Below are 18,116 nucleotides of genomic sequence, written 5' to 3' on the forward strand. Positions count from 1 at the left end.
GCTCAGGACACCAAGGTCCAGGTCATTAATATGTATCAGGAAAAGCAAGAATCCCAACACTGACCCCTGGGGAACACCACCACTAACCTTTCTCTAGCCCAAAAGGCATCCCTCTCTATTCCCTGCCACTCAGCCAATTCTGAATCCACCTTGCTACATATATTTTTATTCCATGAGATATAACTTTGCTCACCCATCCGTTGTGTGGCACTGTATCCAATGACTTTTGGAAGTCCATGTGCACCACATCAACCCTCTCTGTTACCTCGTCAAAAAAAACCTCCTTTTGTGAACAAGGGTGTAACCTTTGCGGTTCTCCTGTGCTCTGGTGCCACCCCAGAGTCTAAGAGAGACTGAAAATCTATGGCCAGGGCATCCGCAATTTCCCTCCCATTTCCCTCTGTATTCTTGGATGTATTGCATCTGACCCTGGTGTTTTATCAACTTTAAGTATAGACAACCTAGTCAATACCTTCTCCTTATCAATTTTAAAACCTCCTCTTTCACCAGGGCTCGGTTAGCATCTATTTCCTTGGTAAAGGCAGAAGCAAAAGTATTTTAAAAATGTAATACCTCAGCTATACCCGCTGCCTCCATATGTAAATCCTCTTTTTAGTATCTAATTGCCTGACTCCAGTTTTTGCCACCCTTTAATTATTTATATGCCCACAGAAGAGTCGGCGATTTGTCAGGTTTAAGAAGAGTAGTAGTAAGAAGTACTTCTTACTGTGCTCACCCCAGTCCAACGCCGGCATCTCCACATCAGGCTTAAGGAGGTTACAGATATAGGGAGGCTGTGGCTATGGTCGATCTGAAAACAAGAACGAGAATTTTCAAATGGAGGCGTTGCTTGATCAGAGTAGCACCGGTGAGTGGAGTCACTCCACGTTTGGAGCTCTCGCGCTTTGTTTAGAGATGGGAGAGTAAGCAGCTCTAACCAATTTGAAACAAATATTAAGATCCACCACCAGGTGTCAAATTTAATTCAAAAGCTGCCGATTATTTTGTTTTGTCACTTGTGATTTTGGACATGTTTGAGAGTTATGATTATTGAGAGGCCTGGGTAAGAGTTTTGGCAGTGTAAGATTCATGGTAAGACAAGAGCTGGGCGTTGATATGGAGGTGGATATAAGCTAACTTTGAGCAGTTTGGAAGTTCAGCTGAATGTCTGATGGATCGCCGAGGGGGGGGGGGGCAAACAATTTGTTTTATTCGTGACCGGAGGAATCAAGAGCGAACAGAGTTTGTGTCTGGCATCAGTAGGGGTTACACGGGGTAAAGGCTCAGAAACAGGCCACTTGGCCCAAGCAGTTCATGGTGGCATTTGTGCTCCATTTTTCCCTTCCAACCTTCCTAATATAAATCTACCATCCTAAGTATGTGTCCCCTTCTTCCTCATCTGCTTGTTCAGCTTCTTAAATGCAAACTAACCTATTCACTTCAACTACTCCCTGTGGTAACGAGCTCCACATTCTTACCACTTTCCGGCTGAAGACACTGCTTCTGAATTCCCTCTTGGCTTTTTGGTGACTATCTTACTTCAACTCTAGTTTCGCTCCTAGAACAGAATCATAGACTCATAGAAAAGTTATAGCACAGAAGGAGGCCATTTGGCCCAGCTTGTCTATGCCAGCCCAAGGACACCCACGTGCCCCTTCTAATCCCGCTTTCCTGCACCCGGTCTAAAGCACTGTAGCTTACAGCACTTAAGGTGCAGAACCGGGTACCTTTTAAAGAGCTTCGGGTCTCTGCCTCCACCACCAACTCGGACAGCGAATTCCAGACTCACACTACCTTCGACGTAAAAAAGTTTCTCATGTCCCCTCTACACCTTCTGCCACTTATCTTGAATCTATGTCCCCTGGTTCGAGACTTCTCCACCAAGGGAAACAATTTTAGCCTGTCCGCCCTATCTCGTCCCCTCATAATTTTGTATACCTCCACTAAGTGACCCCTCCGCCTTTTTGTTCCAAGGAAAATAACTCTCCTCGTAGCTACACTTTTTTAGCCCTGGCAACATTCTTGTAAACCTCTTCTGCAATCTCTCCAGAGCAATAACGCTCCTCCCCACAAGTAGAAACACTCTCTCGGTATCCACTCCGTCAAAACCTTTCATCATTTTAAAGACATCTGTTGTCCCTCAGCCTTTTTATAAATTAATTTATGGGGTTCGGCGTCGCTGGCTGGGCCAGTATTTATTGCCCATCGCTTTTCCAAGGATGATATCTTCTGTCTCCTCTGTGTTGAACAGGAGGAAATTGTGGCTCATGCAGGATTGGGAGGTTGGACAAGCAGACTGAGAATTCAGAGGCTGTGGTGGGATTGAGAGAGGATGCGGCCAGCATATGTGTGGAAGCTGACTGACCCCCGTGTCTGAAGATGTCATTGTCAAGTCCCTGAAGAGGGATTTGAATCCACGGCCATCTGACTCAGAGAGTCGCTCACTGAGCCGCAGTTGACGCTACTTCACCTCTGAGATCTATGGCCATCGGAGGGATTGCCCGAAGTCTCGAGGGTGTGTTATAATTCACCTGAGGAGGCAGTTTTCTTTATTGCCTGGAAACCTGCTCTACCATTCGCTGTGTTAGTAATCCAGATGGCTGCTCCCATTTACTGTGACATCATGTATTTTGACAGAGAATATTAAAATCAGAGAAAAAACGTATTTGTTGCCAATTTCCACTCTGAGTCAGTGATTGTTGTGCGAAACCCCATCCAGTTGCCAGTAGGCATTTCATCGATACACTTTATCATCACTGCCGCAAAGCAGAAGATGTTTAGTGTAGTGGATTAATGCCGTCCCGTGGGTTTATTATGTAATGCTCTTCAGTGAGTTTCAGTTCCCAGCTCATTCCAGTGACTGATTAACCCGGCTGGATGGATTTAGCAGCGGTTTCTGCCATAAACCGTGGCTCAGTTGGTCGCGCTCTCACCGTGGGAGTTAGATACATCATGGGTTTCAGTTGCACTTCAGAGAACGTCAGCATCTAATCTAAGGCTGACAGACCAGTGCAGGTACTGAGGGAGTGTCCCCACGGCACTCTTCAAAGAGGAGGAGTCCTCCACAGTGTCCTGGCCAATATTGATCCCTCAACCAACTTGGCTGTTGTCAGGTTTTCTGGTCATTGTCACATTGCTGTTTGTGATGATCTTGCTTCCCACACCTTGGCTGCTGTGTTTTCCTACTTAACTGCGGTGATTAAACGTCAAGAAGCACCTTGGGTTATTGTGAGGCCATGACGGGTGCTATATAAATTCACGTGCTTTTTTTTTGTTTCGTTTTGTGACCCGGATGTGGTGGAGTATTTTTTGGTTGGTCATTAAAATTATTGCATCCCGCGCCCCCCAACAATGTTAAAAGAAGCCTCGGCACAGATACTGCCCATTTATCGGATAGGAGCTCCACAAAGGAGCTTTATAGAGGGGCCTATTTCAAGGAGGCTACGTTGCAAGGTGAATCCCGCCCCATCATTTTTGTCAAATTTGCACATTAGAGCAAGGCAGCAAGTCTGACTCTAATGTGCAGATTCCCAGGCTACCTGAGGCTTTGGGATTCAATCAGACACCTCGGGCGAGCGCCGTTCAGCCCGATGAAACGCCACTGGTGGGTGTCTCCAAGGGGATCAGAGCCCACCAGCTGCATACCTCTTGTGCAGGGTGACGCCCTGGCACTGCTCGTGCCACCTGGGTGCTGGCCTGACACAGCCAAGGCACCCAGGTGTCACTGCCAGCTGGCATGGGTGTTGCCAAGCTGGCATTTTATTGCCCGGCATGAATGTTTGCTGGGGACCCTCCCACATTGCGTTTTGGCTGGGGTGGGGGTCGAGGATTGTTTCGGGAGCCTCGGAGCTCGGGACACCATTTTTAGATGGCGACTTTGTTCCCTTTTGGGAAGATCGCTCCCAGGCGCTAAACTGTCCATTGAAGGTAATGTGGAAATGCTGCTTCCTCATAGAGCAACCTTTCTTGTCCCACTTTATGTGTAAAGATTCATAAGGCATGGTGAGATTATAACGTAGCTCTTTATTTCCACGCTGTATGGCTTCAAGGATTTGAATGACTTTCTCCTGCCCCGAATGTTCCTGATTTATAGGATATCAGTGTCGGTGACTACATTGAAATGTGTGTTCCGAGCGATTCATGCAATTCTCAGTTACTACCTTGCATGTACTATGCATGCATTGAAGTTGTCAGTCAGAAATTCCCACGCACTATGATGGCAGGGAGGGGTGGATTTATTGCTGCATTTCCTTCAGCAATTAAAGGGTTAATTGCCTCTTGCCGAGCTGTACTGTAATTCTGAATGCTTTGGTTTAACTGAGCAGGCGATTGTTTCGAGCCTTTGGCCTGGTCCCCGCCTGAGGGTGCACACGACCTGGCCGTCTGACATTGCTCCCGCCGATTTGAACTCACCACGGTTCTTGTCTATCCTACAGATTTACTGGCCAGCTCCTGTGGAATGGAGAGAGGAGTGCAACTGGGCAGGCAAAGATTTGCACGTGAGTAAAGCCACAGCTAATTGTCCCGATGTTCTGCGTGTCGACAGCTGGCGGTTGGCGCGAACGGGTCCGGGGTCTTTTGTGTCCTGCTCGGAAATGACGCCTCGCCCTCCTCCTCACCCGTCACCACCCCACCCCCGAAGCGATTCCTCTGCACCAACAACTCTGCTCTCTCAAGCTATTGAACACAGATAATATATCCAAAATGATCAACCAAGTGTTAAGGGTGTATTTACAGCATTTGAATAAGATGTTGGGGCTGTGTCAAGCTGGAGGGTGTGAGGATGCAGCTATCTCGAAATGGGAGTCTCATTTGTGAAGAACGACATTAAGAATGCTGCCTCACAGTGGATGGGGGGGTTGATCATTTTTTGGCCGAATTGCACCGTGTTTAATGATGAAAATGGTGGAAAGGCCTGAAGGTTTCTTCCACTGTCGTCTCCTTCTGGTTACTCAATGGGTTCATTTCAAACTGAGAAACCGATGTGAATGCCCAAGGCTCGTGCTGCGGGATGTAAGCAACAACTTGCCATTTATAAGTTACCGTTTAACACATCCCAAGGTTTTTCTCGGGAGAATTACCAAACAAAGGGCGCAACCTACCCAAATGGGAACAGAATCCCATAGCGAGCGCGATTGGCCGGGTGTTTCCTGGTGCCTGGAGCGCCGAGATGCGCCACGCTATTGAACCCCCCAATCGGGTAGATCGGGGGCCTCAGCCGAGGTTGCACTCAGCCCCTTTTTCTGAGGAGCTCCGCTCGCCGGAACGCCTCAGTGCCGGGAGAGATCGGGACACAATGTTTAAACGGTGTCCCGATCTCTCAACCCCTTGGCATGAATCCTGAAACCCCCCCCCCAAGCTCCGACACACCTATAAGAAGGCCCTCAGCATCCCCCCCACACCCCCCGCACCCGCGTATGTCACCCCAGGCCCGTTTCCAGGTGGCACTGCCAGACTGGCTGTGCCAGGGTGCCAGCCCGCCAAGAGGGCAGAGACCTGGGGGGTCTCTGACCCCCTGGGAGACCCCCACAAGTGCCGTTCCATCTGGCCCCCGTTTGTGGAGACAGCAATGAACAGCGCTCACCCGTGGTCTCCGGGGAGAGTGGGGGGGGGCGCGGGGGGGTTAGATCCCACGCCTTGGTTAGATCTGGGGAATGCATATTAGAGCCAGACAAGCTGTCTCACTCTAATGGGTGGGATTCACATCTTGCAAGATCGTGTTAGATCCCGCGAGGCGTGGCAATCCGGGTAGATCCCGGAAGAGGGATCTCTGGCGTCTATTGGCTCCGCCGTGCTGCTTTTCAGGCAGAATGAGAACCGAGCCACAATGGGTGACATTAGGACAGGAGATAAAACAATTGATCAAAGAGGTAGGTTTCAAGCATCACCTCAAAGGAGAAGAGGGGCAGAAAAAATTAGGGAAGGAATTCCAGAGCCTAGGCACCTTGTGGTGTGTCTGCCAATGGTGGGCGGGGGGGGATGAATATTGAAGTTGCACAAGAGAGCAGAATTTTAGGGGCACAGAGATCTTGGAGGATTGTAGGGTCGGACGTGGTGAGAGAAATAGGGAGGGGTGGGGCCATGTTGGGATCTGGAAGCAAGGATGAGGATTTTAAACGCAGGTTGAAAAGATGGGTGCTCTTAAACTTTGGTATTAAAAGCTTGTTGATCGTGGGAGAGAGGGAACGCTGACGCGAGTGCACGTGGGCTATCATGGTCTTGCAGTCTTGTGAAAGATTGAGTGACAGTAGCAAATGGTGTGACGGACCTCAAGTTCAATGGTGCAGATGTAGGGAGGAGAAGTATGCAAGGTATGCTGGTAACTTTGAAGAAACAAGAAGAATTCTCAGACTTCTAAGCAAGCATTGTAGGGAGGCAAGCAAGACTGTGATGAGAAATGGAAAGAGAGCGACTCGACACACAGACAGTTGGAGGCCACAGGTGACCGGGCAAGTTTTTCATCGTACAACAAATTCTTTCTTGCGCCCTGTCCCAGACTGCATGAGAAAGACATTGGAAAATACTTCCTGAATGAGACGTTTTGGATGGACTGAGGGGGTTGAGAGTTGTTGAGGACAGGGGGGTTTGACATGAACGTGAAAGGTGAGCAGGCCGTCGGGATTAAGCACCCTTGGAGGCCGAGTGAAGGGGAAGGTGGTTGGGAGTGGAGGCAAACATGGAGGGGGAGGGATGCAAAATTAATGTAACATTAAGGCTGACAAGCTTAGTTAAGTCTGGAAAGTAACCTGGGCTCTGAGCCCTTTGAGATCTAATTGCAACCTATATTTATACCTGAAAACGATATCAAATGTCTGTCAGCTCGCAGTTACTTTTTTGGGTTGGACACATAGAACATTCCAAAGGTGTTAGGAAGCTGCACTATTTCTCCCATCCGTTGCCTCCCACTATTCACGCCAGCTCACAATCCTGTCATCAGCAGGCTGATCACTGTCTTTCAAATCAGTTCACACTCTAATTTTGAGCTGGTCAGGTGAGCAGTCGAGGTGTTGACGATAACGACAGCTTAAGATGTCTCACACGCATTGGCTGGGCACCAAAACTTCACACACGCACTCCTGGTAAATACTAAAAGTGATTTCATAGATTTCATGGAATTTACAGTGCAGAAGGAGGCCATTCAGCCCGTCGGGTCTGCACCGGCCCTTGGAAAGAGCACCCCACTCAAGCCCCACGCCTATCCCCTTTATTCCCGTAACCCAGTAATCCCCCCTAACCTCTTTGGACACTAAGGGCAATTTAGAATGGCCAATCCACCTAGCGTGCACATCTTTGGACTGTGGGAGGAAACCGGAGCACCCGGAGCAAACCCACGCACACACAGGGAGAACGTACAGACAGTGACCCAAACCGGGAATCGAACCTGGGACCCTGAAGCTGTGAAGCAACTGTGCTAACCACTATGCTACCTGGGCCAACTAAAGAGAAGCAAGACTTGTATTTATAGAGCGCCCCTCATGACCTCAAGTGCTTCACAGCCAATGAAATACTTGCTGCGGTGCAAGAAAGGGCAGGGGCCAATTATTATTATTTGCGCAGAGCAAGATCCCACAATCTGCAACGTGACAATGACTAAATAATCCTTTCTGTGTGGTGTTGGTTGAGGGCTAAACGTTGCCCGGGGAAAACGTGGAGAACACATCCTCGTTTTAAAGAATTCTTTCCCGGGATGTGGGCTGTACTGGCTGGGCCTGCATTGGTTGCCCATCTCTAATCGGCCTTGAACTGAGTGGCTTGCCCGGCCGTTTCAGAGGGCATCTAAGAGTTAGCCACATTGCTGGGGTCTGGAGTCACATGCAGGCCAGACCAGGTAAGGATGGCAGATTTCTTTCCCTAAAGAACATTAGTGAACCATACGGGTTTTTACGACAAGAGGCAATGGTCATCGTTAGAATTTTAACGTCATATTTGCATCAAATTCAAATTTCACCATCTGCTGTGGTGGGATTTGACCCCAGGTCCTCATTACCCTGGGTCGCTGGATTACTAACCCAATACCACTACCATTTTCTTCACAACCGTGTCATACCATCTTTTACTTCCTCCTGAGAGAGCAGACATTTCTGAAAAATGGCATTTCAAACTGCAGTGCCTATTAGTGAATGAGGAGACTATCGCTTGGCTTTCATGCATCCACTGAATGAATAAACTGACATTGGTGATAATAACAAACCTTTGTACATTGGCAGAGATAAATAATATTCCAGTTTTTGAGGGTGTGCTGATGGCTGTAATCGGCACGGTGGCACAGTGGTTAGCACTGCTGCCTCACAGCGCCAGTGACTCGGGTTCTATTCCAGCCTTGGGTGTCTATCTGTGTGGAGTTTGCACGTTCTCCCCGTGTCTCTATGGGTTTCCTTTGGGTGCTCCAGTTTCCTCCCACAACCCAAAGATATGCAGGTTCGGTGGATTGGACATGATAAATTGCTATTGGTGCCCAGGGATATGCGGGTTAGGTGAGGTTGCAGGGCGAGAACCCTCTTTCAGAGGGTCGGGTCGGACTCGATGGGCCAAATTTTGATTTTTGATTTATTATTGTCACATGTATTGGTATACAGTGAAAAGTATTGTTTCCTGCATGCTGTACAAACAATGCATACCGTACATAAGGAAGGAAGGAAAGACTGCAGAATATAATGTTACAGTTATAGCAAGGTATAGAGAAAAGATCAACTTAATACGAGGTAGGTCCATTCAAAAGTTTGATGTCAGCAGGGATGAAGCTGTTTTTGAGTCGGGTTGGTATGTGACCTCAAACTTTGGTATCTTTTCCCTGACGGAAGGAGGTGGAAGAGAGTATGTCCGAGGTGCGTGGGGTCCTTAATTATGCTGGCTGCCTTTCTGAGGCAGCGGGAATTGTAGACCGAGTCGATGGATGGGAGGCTGGTTTGTGTGATGGATTGGGCTACATTTACAACCTTTTGTAGTTTCCTGCGGTCTTGGGCAGAGCAGGCTCCATAGCAAGCTGTGATACAACCAGAAAGAATGTTTTCAATGGTGCATCTGTAGAAGTTGGTGAGGATCGTAGCTGACATGCTAAATTTCCTCAGTCTTCTGAGAAAGTAGAGTCGTTGGTGGACTTTCTTAACTATAGTGTCGGCATGGGGGGACCAGGACAGGCTGTTGGTGATCTGTACACCTAAAAACGTGAAGCTCTCGACCCTTTCTACTTCGTTCCCATTGATGTAGACAGGGGCATGTTCTCCACTACGCTTCCTGAAGTCGATGACAATCTCCTTCGTTTTGTTGACATTGAGGGAGAGATTATTGTCGTCGCACCAGTTTACCAGATTCTCTATCTCATTCCTATACTCTGTCTCGTCATTGTTTGAAATCCGACCCACTACGGTGGTGTCATCAGCAAATTTGAAAATCGAGTTGGAGGGGAATTTGTCCATACAGTCATAGGTGTATAAGGAGTATTGTAGAGGGCTGAGCTCACAGCCTTGTGGGGCACCGGTGTTGAGGATGATCGTGGAGGGGGTGTTGTTGCCTATCTTTACTGATTGTGGTCTGTGGGTTAGAAAGTTCAGGATCCAGTCGCAGAGGGAAGAGCCAAGGCCAAGGCCACAGAGTTTGGAGATGAGTTTCGTAGGAATGATGATGTTGAAGGCTGAGCTGTAGTCAATAAATAGGAGTCTGACATAGGTGTCTTTGTTATCTAGGTGTTCCAGGGTAGAGTGCAGGGCCATGGAAATGGCGTCTGCTGTGGACTTGTTGCAGCGGTAGGCAAACTGTAGTGGATCAAGGCAAAATGGCCTCCTTCTGCACTGTCGTGGTTACATAAATACATCGATACATATAAGATAGGAGCAGGAGGAGGCCTATTGGCCGTTCGAGCCTGCCCCGCCATTTATCACAATCATGGCTGATCATCCAACTCAATAGCCTAATCCTGCTTTCTCCCCATAACCTTTGATCCCATTCTCCCCAAGTGCTATATCCAGCCGCCTCTTGAATATATTCAAAGTTTTAGCATCAACTACTGGTAATGAATTCCAGAGGCTCACCACTCTTTGTCTCCTCATCTCTGTCCGAAATGGTTTACCTTGAATCCTCAGGCTATGACCCCTGGTTCTGGACACACCCATTATTGGTAACATCTTCCCTGCATCTACCCTGTCTAGTCCTGTTCTAAGACTCGTTCTGTCTGTGCATATTGGAAGACCATGGGTGCACTGGCGACCTTGTCCCACTAAATGCTTGTTGGTTGGCATCAGAAGCAATGAGCATAGGAATATAGGAACATTTGGGCCTTCGAGCCTGCTTCGCCATTCATTCAGATCATGGCTGATCTGGGTAGGGTCTGAGCAAGGGAAGCTGTTACTTAGAAGTACAGAACTTGCATATTGCGGAAAAGGGGGATGTGTCGCCGAAGCTTTTCATTAGGACAAATGCGAGAATGCCAAATTTCAAACAGTCACAACTAATACAGGGGAAAAGGGTGCTGATTGGTTGTTAAGTTGACTCTGATTGGCTGCACATATTTGACCCTGGACTTTAAGCCATTCACTTTCTCTGGAGTGGGACTTGAACCCACAAGCTTCTGACCAATGGTAAGTGCGCTACCCACTGAGACACTGATCATTTGGCCCATGTGTCAAATCATTGCGTTCCTTCGCTATGCCTGAATCAAAATCCATGACCTCCCCAATCCTGGAATGTCATTCGACTTGCCAACTTGTTTTTGCAACCCTTAGATAATTCTTATATAACGTGACCTCTAAAAGTTACAAAGAAGTTTATGTTTTCGTCCTGGAGTAACACTATCTCGAGGTTGAGCTATGCTGAGTAGCAAGTCTCACTTGGCTCCGTTCAAACATTCAGACACAAATTAATGCCTTGGAGATTTGAGATCTGCACAGCTGAATGTGGTAACCTCCACACTCTCAGCTTGTTCTGCTACACGCCACCTGCTAGATATTACGCTTGGGGTTGTGGTGAGGGGCTAGTCTGCAATCCTGGTGAATGAGTTCATCCCGTGATGGAGCAGCCTGGGTTTCTGGGAGGAGCTTGCAAGAGGCAGCTGCTCGTGGACACTTGGACGTGTGGCGGCAGGGGAGAGACTGGAGATTGGACACCACAAATATCAGGAATAAACCTCTGGTCACTCGTGAAGACAGATGAGGACTTGCATCTCATGTGGCACAGATTCCGCAAGCAGCAGAGACCTGCTAACGTTACAGCTGAATGTGAAATTACGTAAATCCAGGACAGGAGAGTGAGAGACGACCCGATGGAGATTTTTAACAATAGTAAAGTGGGTGAAAGGGTCAAGTGGTTGTTTCCGCTTGTGGGATAGAGACCAGATCTGTGGGCTGTAGATACAAGGGGCGGGATTCTCTGTCCCGCTGCACCAATTTTCTGATGCGGCGCCCCCCCCCCACAGCAGCGGGATTCTCCGTCTCGCCAGCCGGCCAATGGGGTTTCCCATTGTGGGCAGCCCCATGCTGCCGGGAAATCCCCGGGTGCGGGTGCGCTGCCGGCGTAACGGAGAACCCCGACAGCGGAGGTAACGACTGATGAATCCAATCGGGAATTCAGGCAAAACGTCTTCAGATCTTCAGCGGGTGGTTAGAATGAGGAACTCGTGGAACACAGGGAGGCTGAGGTGAGTGACATCCATGTATAAGTAGGGTAAGCAGGAGGGAGAAAGGAGGTGAGGTTTTTTTTATTGATGGGCTGTGGGCGTTGCTGGCCGGGCCAGCATTGATTGCCCATCCATCATTGGCCTTGAACTGAGTGGCTTGCTCGGCCATTTCAGAGGCAACCACTTTGCTGACTACGCGGGCTGGATTCTCCGATTTTGAGGCTATGCCCTGACGGCCACCGATCCTCCGTTTTGCTGGGGGCTCGCAGGACGGCTGCGTAGAGCACCCGGCCCTAGCTGCCGATATGGCCTGGAGAATTGGCGGGTCCTTGGCCGCCCATGCGCATGGCGGCAGCCTGCAGCGCCCGCGCTGTGCAACATGGCGCCGGCCGCTCGCGGACCCGGCCTGCAAAATAGTGCCCCCCCCCCCTTCGGCCGGCTCGCGCACCCCGGGCCACCCCCCCAACAGTGTCCCCAGCCCCTGACAAAGTCCCCCCTGCCCGCGGATCGGCCCTCCCCCGACTGTGGCGCCGCTGGACTGAGTCCGCAGCCGCCACACCGAGTTCCCGTCGGATTGTAGCACACGCAAAAGACGCCTTCGTGAACTTTGCCGGTCGGAGCGTAGCATCGGGGGGGGGGGGGGGGGGGGGGGGGGGGGTGGGCCTCGAACAATGTTCTGAGGATGTCGGTATGGCGTGCGGCGTACGCACAGAGGGAGCACCGTGAAAGCGCCGCCGCCATCGATTTGATTGGAAACGGGGATTCTCCGGCCGATGGGCGAACGGGACTTCGGCGACGGCGACCGGAGAACCTGCCCCGAGTATTCTGCTGTGACAGGAGGACTGGTCCACGGGAGGGCGATGTGCTTGGACAGGTTATATCGGCAGTGAGCACTCTGAGAGTGCGGCAGCAGCAACAACACCAAAAACATACATTTATATGGACCATTTAAGTGAGCAAAGTGCCCCAGGATGCTTCACAGCCGCGTTATCAATCAAACTGTAACAGTCAGCCACATAAAGAGTTATGAGAAGAGTTCTGTAGAAAGGTCATACGGACCCGAAACAAACTCTTGTTTCTCTTTCCACAGATGCTGCCCGACCTGCTGAGTTTATCCAGCATTTGCAATTTTTATTGACGAGTTATTCGGACAGATTACTAAAAGATTTGGACCTTGGTCGCTGAGGCCACTTCAGGCGCCGCAGTTTAAAAAGGGGATAGAACATAGAACATAGAAAATACAGCACAGAACAGGCCCTTCGGCCCACGATGTTGTGCCGAACCTTTGTCCTAGATTAATCATAGATTATCATTGAATTTACAGTGCAGAAGGAGGCCATTCGGCCCTTTGAGTCTGCACCGGCTCTTGGAAAGAGCACCATACCCAAACTCAACACCTCCACCCAACACCAAGGGCAATTTGGACATTAAGGGTAATTTATCATTGGCCAATTCACCTAACCCGCACATCTTTGGACTGTGGGAGGAAACCGGAGCACCCGGAGGAAACCCACGCAGACACGGGGAGGACGTGCAGACTCCGCACAGACAATGACCCAAGCCGGAATCGAACCTGGGACCATGGAGCTGTGAAGCAATTGTGCTATCCACAATGCTACCGTGCTGCCCTTAAGAACAAATAAATCTACACTGTATCATTTTACCGTCATCCATGTACCTATCCAATAGCTGCTTGAAGGTCCCTAATGTTTCCGACTCAACTACTTCCACAGGCAGTGCATTCCATGCCCCCACTACTCTCTGGGTAAAGAACCTACCTCTGATATCCCTCCTATATCTTCCACCTTTCACCTTAAATTTATGTCCCCTTGTAATGGTGTGTTCCACCCGGGGAAAAAGTCTCTGACTGTCTACTCTATCTATTCCCCTGATCATCTTATAAACCTCTATCAAGTCGCCCCTCATCCTTCTCCGCTCTAATGTGAAAAGGCCTAGCACCCTCAACCTTTCCTCGTAAGACCTACTCTCCATTCCAGGCAACATCCTGGTAAATCTTCTTTGCACCTTTTCCAGAGCTTCCACATCCTTCCTAAAATGAGGCGACCAGAACTGTACACAGTACTCCAAATGTGGCCTTACCAAAGTTTTGTACAGCTGCATCATCACCTCACGGCTCTTAAATTCAATCCCTCTGTTAATGAACGCGAGCACACCATAGGCCTTCTTCACAGCTCTATCCACTTGAGTGGCAACTTTCAAAGATGTATGAACATAGACCCCAAGATCTCTCTGCTCCTCCACATTGCCAAGAACTCTACCGTTAACCCTATATTCCGCATTCATATTTGTCCTTCCAAAATGGACAACCTCACACTTTTCAGGGTTAAACTCCATCTGCCATTTCTCAGCCCAGCTCTGCATCCTATCTATGTCTCTTTGCAGCCGACAACAGCCCTCCTTACTATCCACAACTCCACCAATCTTCGTATCGTCTGCAAATTTACTGACCCACCCTTCAACTCCCTCATCCAAGTCATTAATGAAAATCACAAACAGCAGAGGACCCAGAACTGATCCCTGCGGTACGCCACTGGTAACTGGGATCCAGGCTGAATATTTGCCATCCACCACCACTCTCTGACTTCTATCGGTTAGCCAGTACGTTATCCAACTGGCCAAATTTCCCACTATCCCATGCCTCCTTACTTTCTGCATAAGCCTACCATGGGGAACTTTATCAAATGCCTTACTAAAATCCATGTACACTACATCCACTGCTTTACCTTCATCCACATGCTTGGTCACCTCCTCAAAGAATTCAATAAGATTTGTAAGGCAAGACCTACCCCTCACAAATCCGTGCTGACTATCCCTAATCAAGCAGTGTCTTTCAAGATGCTCAGAAATCCTATCCTTCAGTACCCTTTCCATTACTTTGCCTACCACAGAAGTAAGACTAACTGGCCTGTAATTCCCAGGGTTATCCCTAGTTCCTTTTTTGAACAGGGGCACGACATTCGCCACTCTCCAATCCCCTGGTACCACCCCTGTTGACAGTGAGGACGAAAAGATCATTGCCAACGGCTCTGCAATTTCATCTCTTGCTTCCCATAGAATCCTTGGATATATCCCGTCAGGCCCGGGGGACTTGTCTATCCTCAAGTTTTTCAAAATGCCCAACACATCTTCCTTCCTGACAAGTATTTCCTTGAGCTTACCAATCTGTTTCACACTGTCCTCTCCAACAACATCGCCCCTCTCATTTGTAAATACAGAAGAAAAATACTCATTCAAGACCTCTCCTATCTCTTCAGACTCAATACACAATCTCCCGCTACTGTCCTTGATCGGACCTACCCTCGCTCTAGTCATTCTCATATTTCTCACATATGTGTAAAAGGCCTTGGGGTTTTCCTTTATCCTACCCGCCAAAGATTGTTCATGCCCTCTCTTAGCTCTCCTAATCCCTTTCTTCAGTTCCCTCCTGGCTATCTTGTATCCCTCCAATGCCCTGTCTGAACCTTGTTTCCTCAGCCTTACATAAGTCACCTTTTTCCTCTTAACAAGACATTCAACCTCTCTTGTCAACCATGGTTCCCTCACTCGACCATCTCTTCCCTGCCTGACAGGGACATACATATCAAGGACACGTAGCACCTGTTCCTTGAACAAGTTCCACATTTCACTTGTGTCCTTCCCTGCCAGCCTATGTTCCCAACTTATGCACTTCAATTCTTGTCTGACAACATCGTATTTACCCTTCCCCCAATTGTAAACCTTGCCCTGTTGCACGTACCTATCCCGCTCCATTACTAAAGTGAAAGTCACAGAATTGTGGTCACTATCTCCAAAATGCTCCCCCACTAACAAATCTATCACTTGCCCTGGTTCATTACCCAGTACTAAATCCAATATTGCCCCTCCTCTGGTCGGACAATCTACATACTGTGTTAGAAAAGCTAACTGGACACACTGCACAAACACCACCCCATCCAAACTATTTGATCTAAAGAGTTTCCACTCAATATTTGGGAAGTTAAAGTCGCCCATGACTACTACCCTATGACTTCTGCACCTTTCCAAAATCTGTTTCCCAATCTGTTCCTCCACATCTCTGTTACTATTGGGGGGCCTATAGAAAACTCCTAACAAGGTGACTGCTCTTTTCCTATTTCTGACTTCAACCCATACTACCTCAATAGGGTGATACTCCTCGAACTGCCTTTCTGCAGCTGTTATACTATCTCTAATTAATAATGCCACCCCCCCCCCCCCCACCTCTTTTACCACCCTCCCTAATCTTATTGAAACATCTATAACCAGGGACCTCCAACAACCATTTCTGCCCCTCTTCTATCCAAGTTTCCGTGATGGCCACCACATCGTAGTCCCAAGTACCGATCCATGCCTTAAGTTCACCCACCTTATTCCTGATGCTTCTTGCGTTGAAGTATACACACTTCAACCCATCTCCGTGCCTGCAAATACTCTCCTTTGTCAGTGTTCCCTTCCCCACTGCCTCATTACATGCTTTGGCGTCCTGAATATCGGCTACCTTAGTTGCTGGACTACAAATCCGGTTCCCATTCCCCTGCCAAATTAGTTTAAACCCTCCCGAAGAGTACTAGCAAACCTCCCTCCCAGGATATTGGTGCCCCTCTGGTTCAGATGCAACCCGTCCTGCTTGTACAGGTCCCACCTTCCCCAGAATGCGCTCCAATTATCCAAATACCTGAAGCCCTCCCTCCTACACCATTCCTGCAGCCACGTGTTCAACTGCACTCTCTCCCTATTCCTAGCCTCGCTATCACGTGGCACCGGCAAAAAACCAGAGATGACAACTCTGTCTGTCCTGGCTTTCAACTTCCAGCCTAACTCCCTAAACTTGTTTATTACCTCCACACCCCTTTTCCTACCTATGTCGTTGGTACCAATGTGCACCACGACTTCTGGCTGCTCACCCTCCCCCTTAAGGATCCTGAAGATACGATCCGAGACATCCCTGGCCCTGGCACCCGGGAGGCAACATACCTTCCGGGAGTCTCGCTCGCGACCACAGAATCTCCTATCTATTCCCCTAACCATTGAATCTCCTACAACTATTGCTTTTCTATTCTCCCCCCTTCCCTTCTGAGCCCCAGAGCCAGACTCCGTGCCAGAGACCTGACCGCTAGGGCCTTCCCCCGGTAGGTCATCCCCCCCAACAGCATCCAAAACGGTATACTTGTTTTGAAGGGGAACGGCCACGAGGGATCCCTGCACTGTCTGCCTGTTTGTTTTTTTCCCCCTGACTGTAACCCAGCTATTCTTGTCCTGTACCTTGGGTGTGGTTACCTCCCTGTAACTCTTCTCAATCACCCCCTCTGCCTCCCGGATGATCCGAAGTTCATCCAGCTTCAGCTCCAGTTCCCTAACACGGTCTTTGAGGAGCTGAAGTTGGGTGCACTTCCCGCAGGTATAGTCAGTGGGGACACCGGTGGTATCCCTCACCACCCACATCCTACAGGAGGAGCATGTAACTGGCCTAGCCTCCATCCCCTCTTACCTTAAAGAATATAGCTGCTGTGTGGACTAACTAGATCTCCGCCCTGCGACCCTGCTCCCAGTCAGCTACACTTTCTGTAAACTCCTGGCTCTCTTCGCACTCTTTGCGGAAATGTCGGAAACAAAATGAAAGGAGCACCTTACTCCCTCCTCACCTAACTCCCTCGGTCACCAAACTCTCGCTATCGCACTCAAAAAGCACCAAATTCAGCACTCAGTGCAAGAAGCCGGAATTAGAGGAACACCAAGATCGCAGAGGGTTGCAGGGCTGAAGGAGATTACAGAGGTCGGGAGGGGTGAGGCTATGGAGGTATTTGAAAACAGGGAAGCGAGTTTTAAAACTGAGGCATTGCGTAACCAGGAGCCAATGCAAGTCGGCGAGTATGGGGGTGATAGTTGAATGGGACTTGTTGTGAGTGAAAGTAACAGTGTTTGGAATAGGTTCAGGTTGATGGGAGATTTTGGAGGTTGGCCAGGAGATTGTTGGAATAGCTAAGTCACGAGATAACAGTGACATACATGAGGATTTCAGCAACAGATGAGTTAAGACAGGGAGGAGACGGGCACTGTTATGGGGCTGAAAGTTCTTGACGGCTCGGTTATGTGTTGAGATACTCTTCTTGAGGTCAAATATGAAACACAAACCGTGAATGTACTTCACATTGAGCAGCTCTACGCTGTTATTCCGCGATGCAAACACCTTGAGAACAAGTTAATTGAGGCGATTTTGCACCCGTGGTAGTGGTCAGCGAGAATGGCGACAGCGATGCAAAATCCCACAAGAGTCGGGAAGCACAATTCTCTTGGGGACAAAGAGGACCCAATCAGGAGGTGGATGGTGACCACTAGGCTCATGCATCAACGCATGTGCAGGTTGAGCAAGCGATTGGTCTGCTCTTTACTGTAGAAGGCAGTGGAGGCCAAATCATTGAGTGTCTTCAATACCGAGTTAGATAGGTTCTTGATTAATAAGAGGACCAGGGGTTATGGGGAGAAGGCAGGA

General features: G+C 49.0%; 1 protein-coding gene across 5 annotated transcripts in view; it reads left to right on the plus strand.

Moving 5' to 3' along the window:
- Window positions 1-18,116, plus strand: part of sema3b (sema domain, immunoglobulin domain (Ig), short basic domain, secreted, (semaphorin) 3B) — a 421,273-nt gene that overhangs the window by 280,472 nt on the left and 122,685 nt on the right. For all 5 annotated transcript variants that reach the window (XM_072472978.1, XM_072472977.1, XM_072472975.1 and 2 more), the window contains exon 4: window positions 4,437-4,499. In XM_072472978.1, coding sequence (XP_072329079.1) covers window positions 4,437-4,499 — 63 coding nt within the window. The remainder of the gene's footprint in view (window positions 1-4,436; window positions 4,500-18,116) is intronic.

This window comes from Scyliorhinus torazame, chromosome 13 (genome assembly GCF_047496885.1).
Source record: "Scyliorhinus torazame isolate Kashiwa2021f chromosome 13, sScyTor2.1, whole genome shotgun sequence".
Taxonomy (NCBI): domain Eukaryota; kingdom Metazoa; phylum Chordata; class Chondrichthyes; order Carcharhiniformes; family Scyliorhinidae; genus Scyliorhinus; species Scyliorhinus torazame.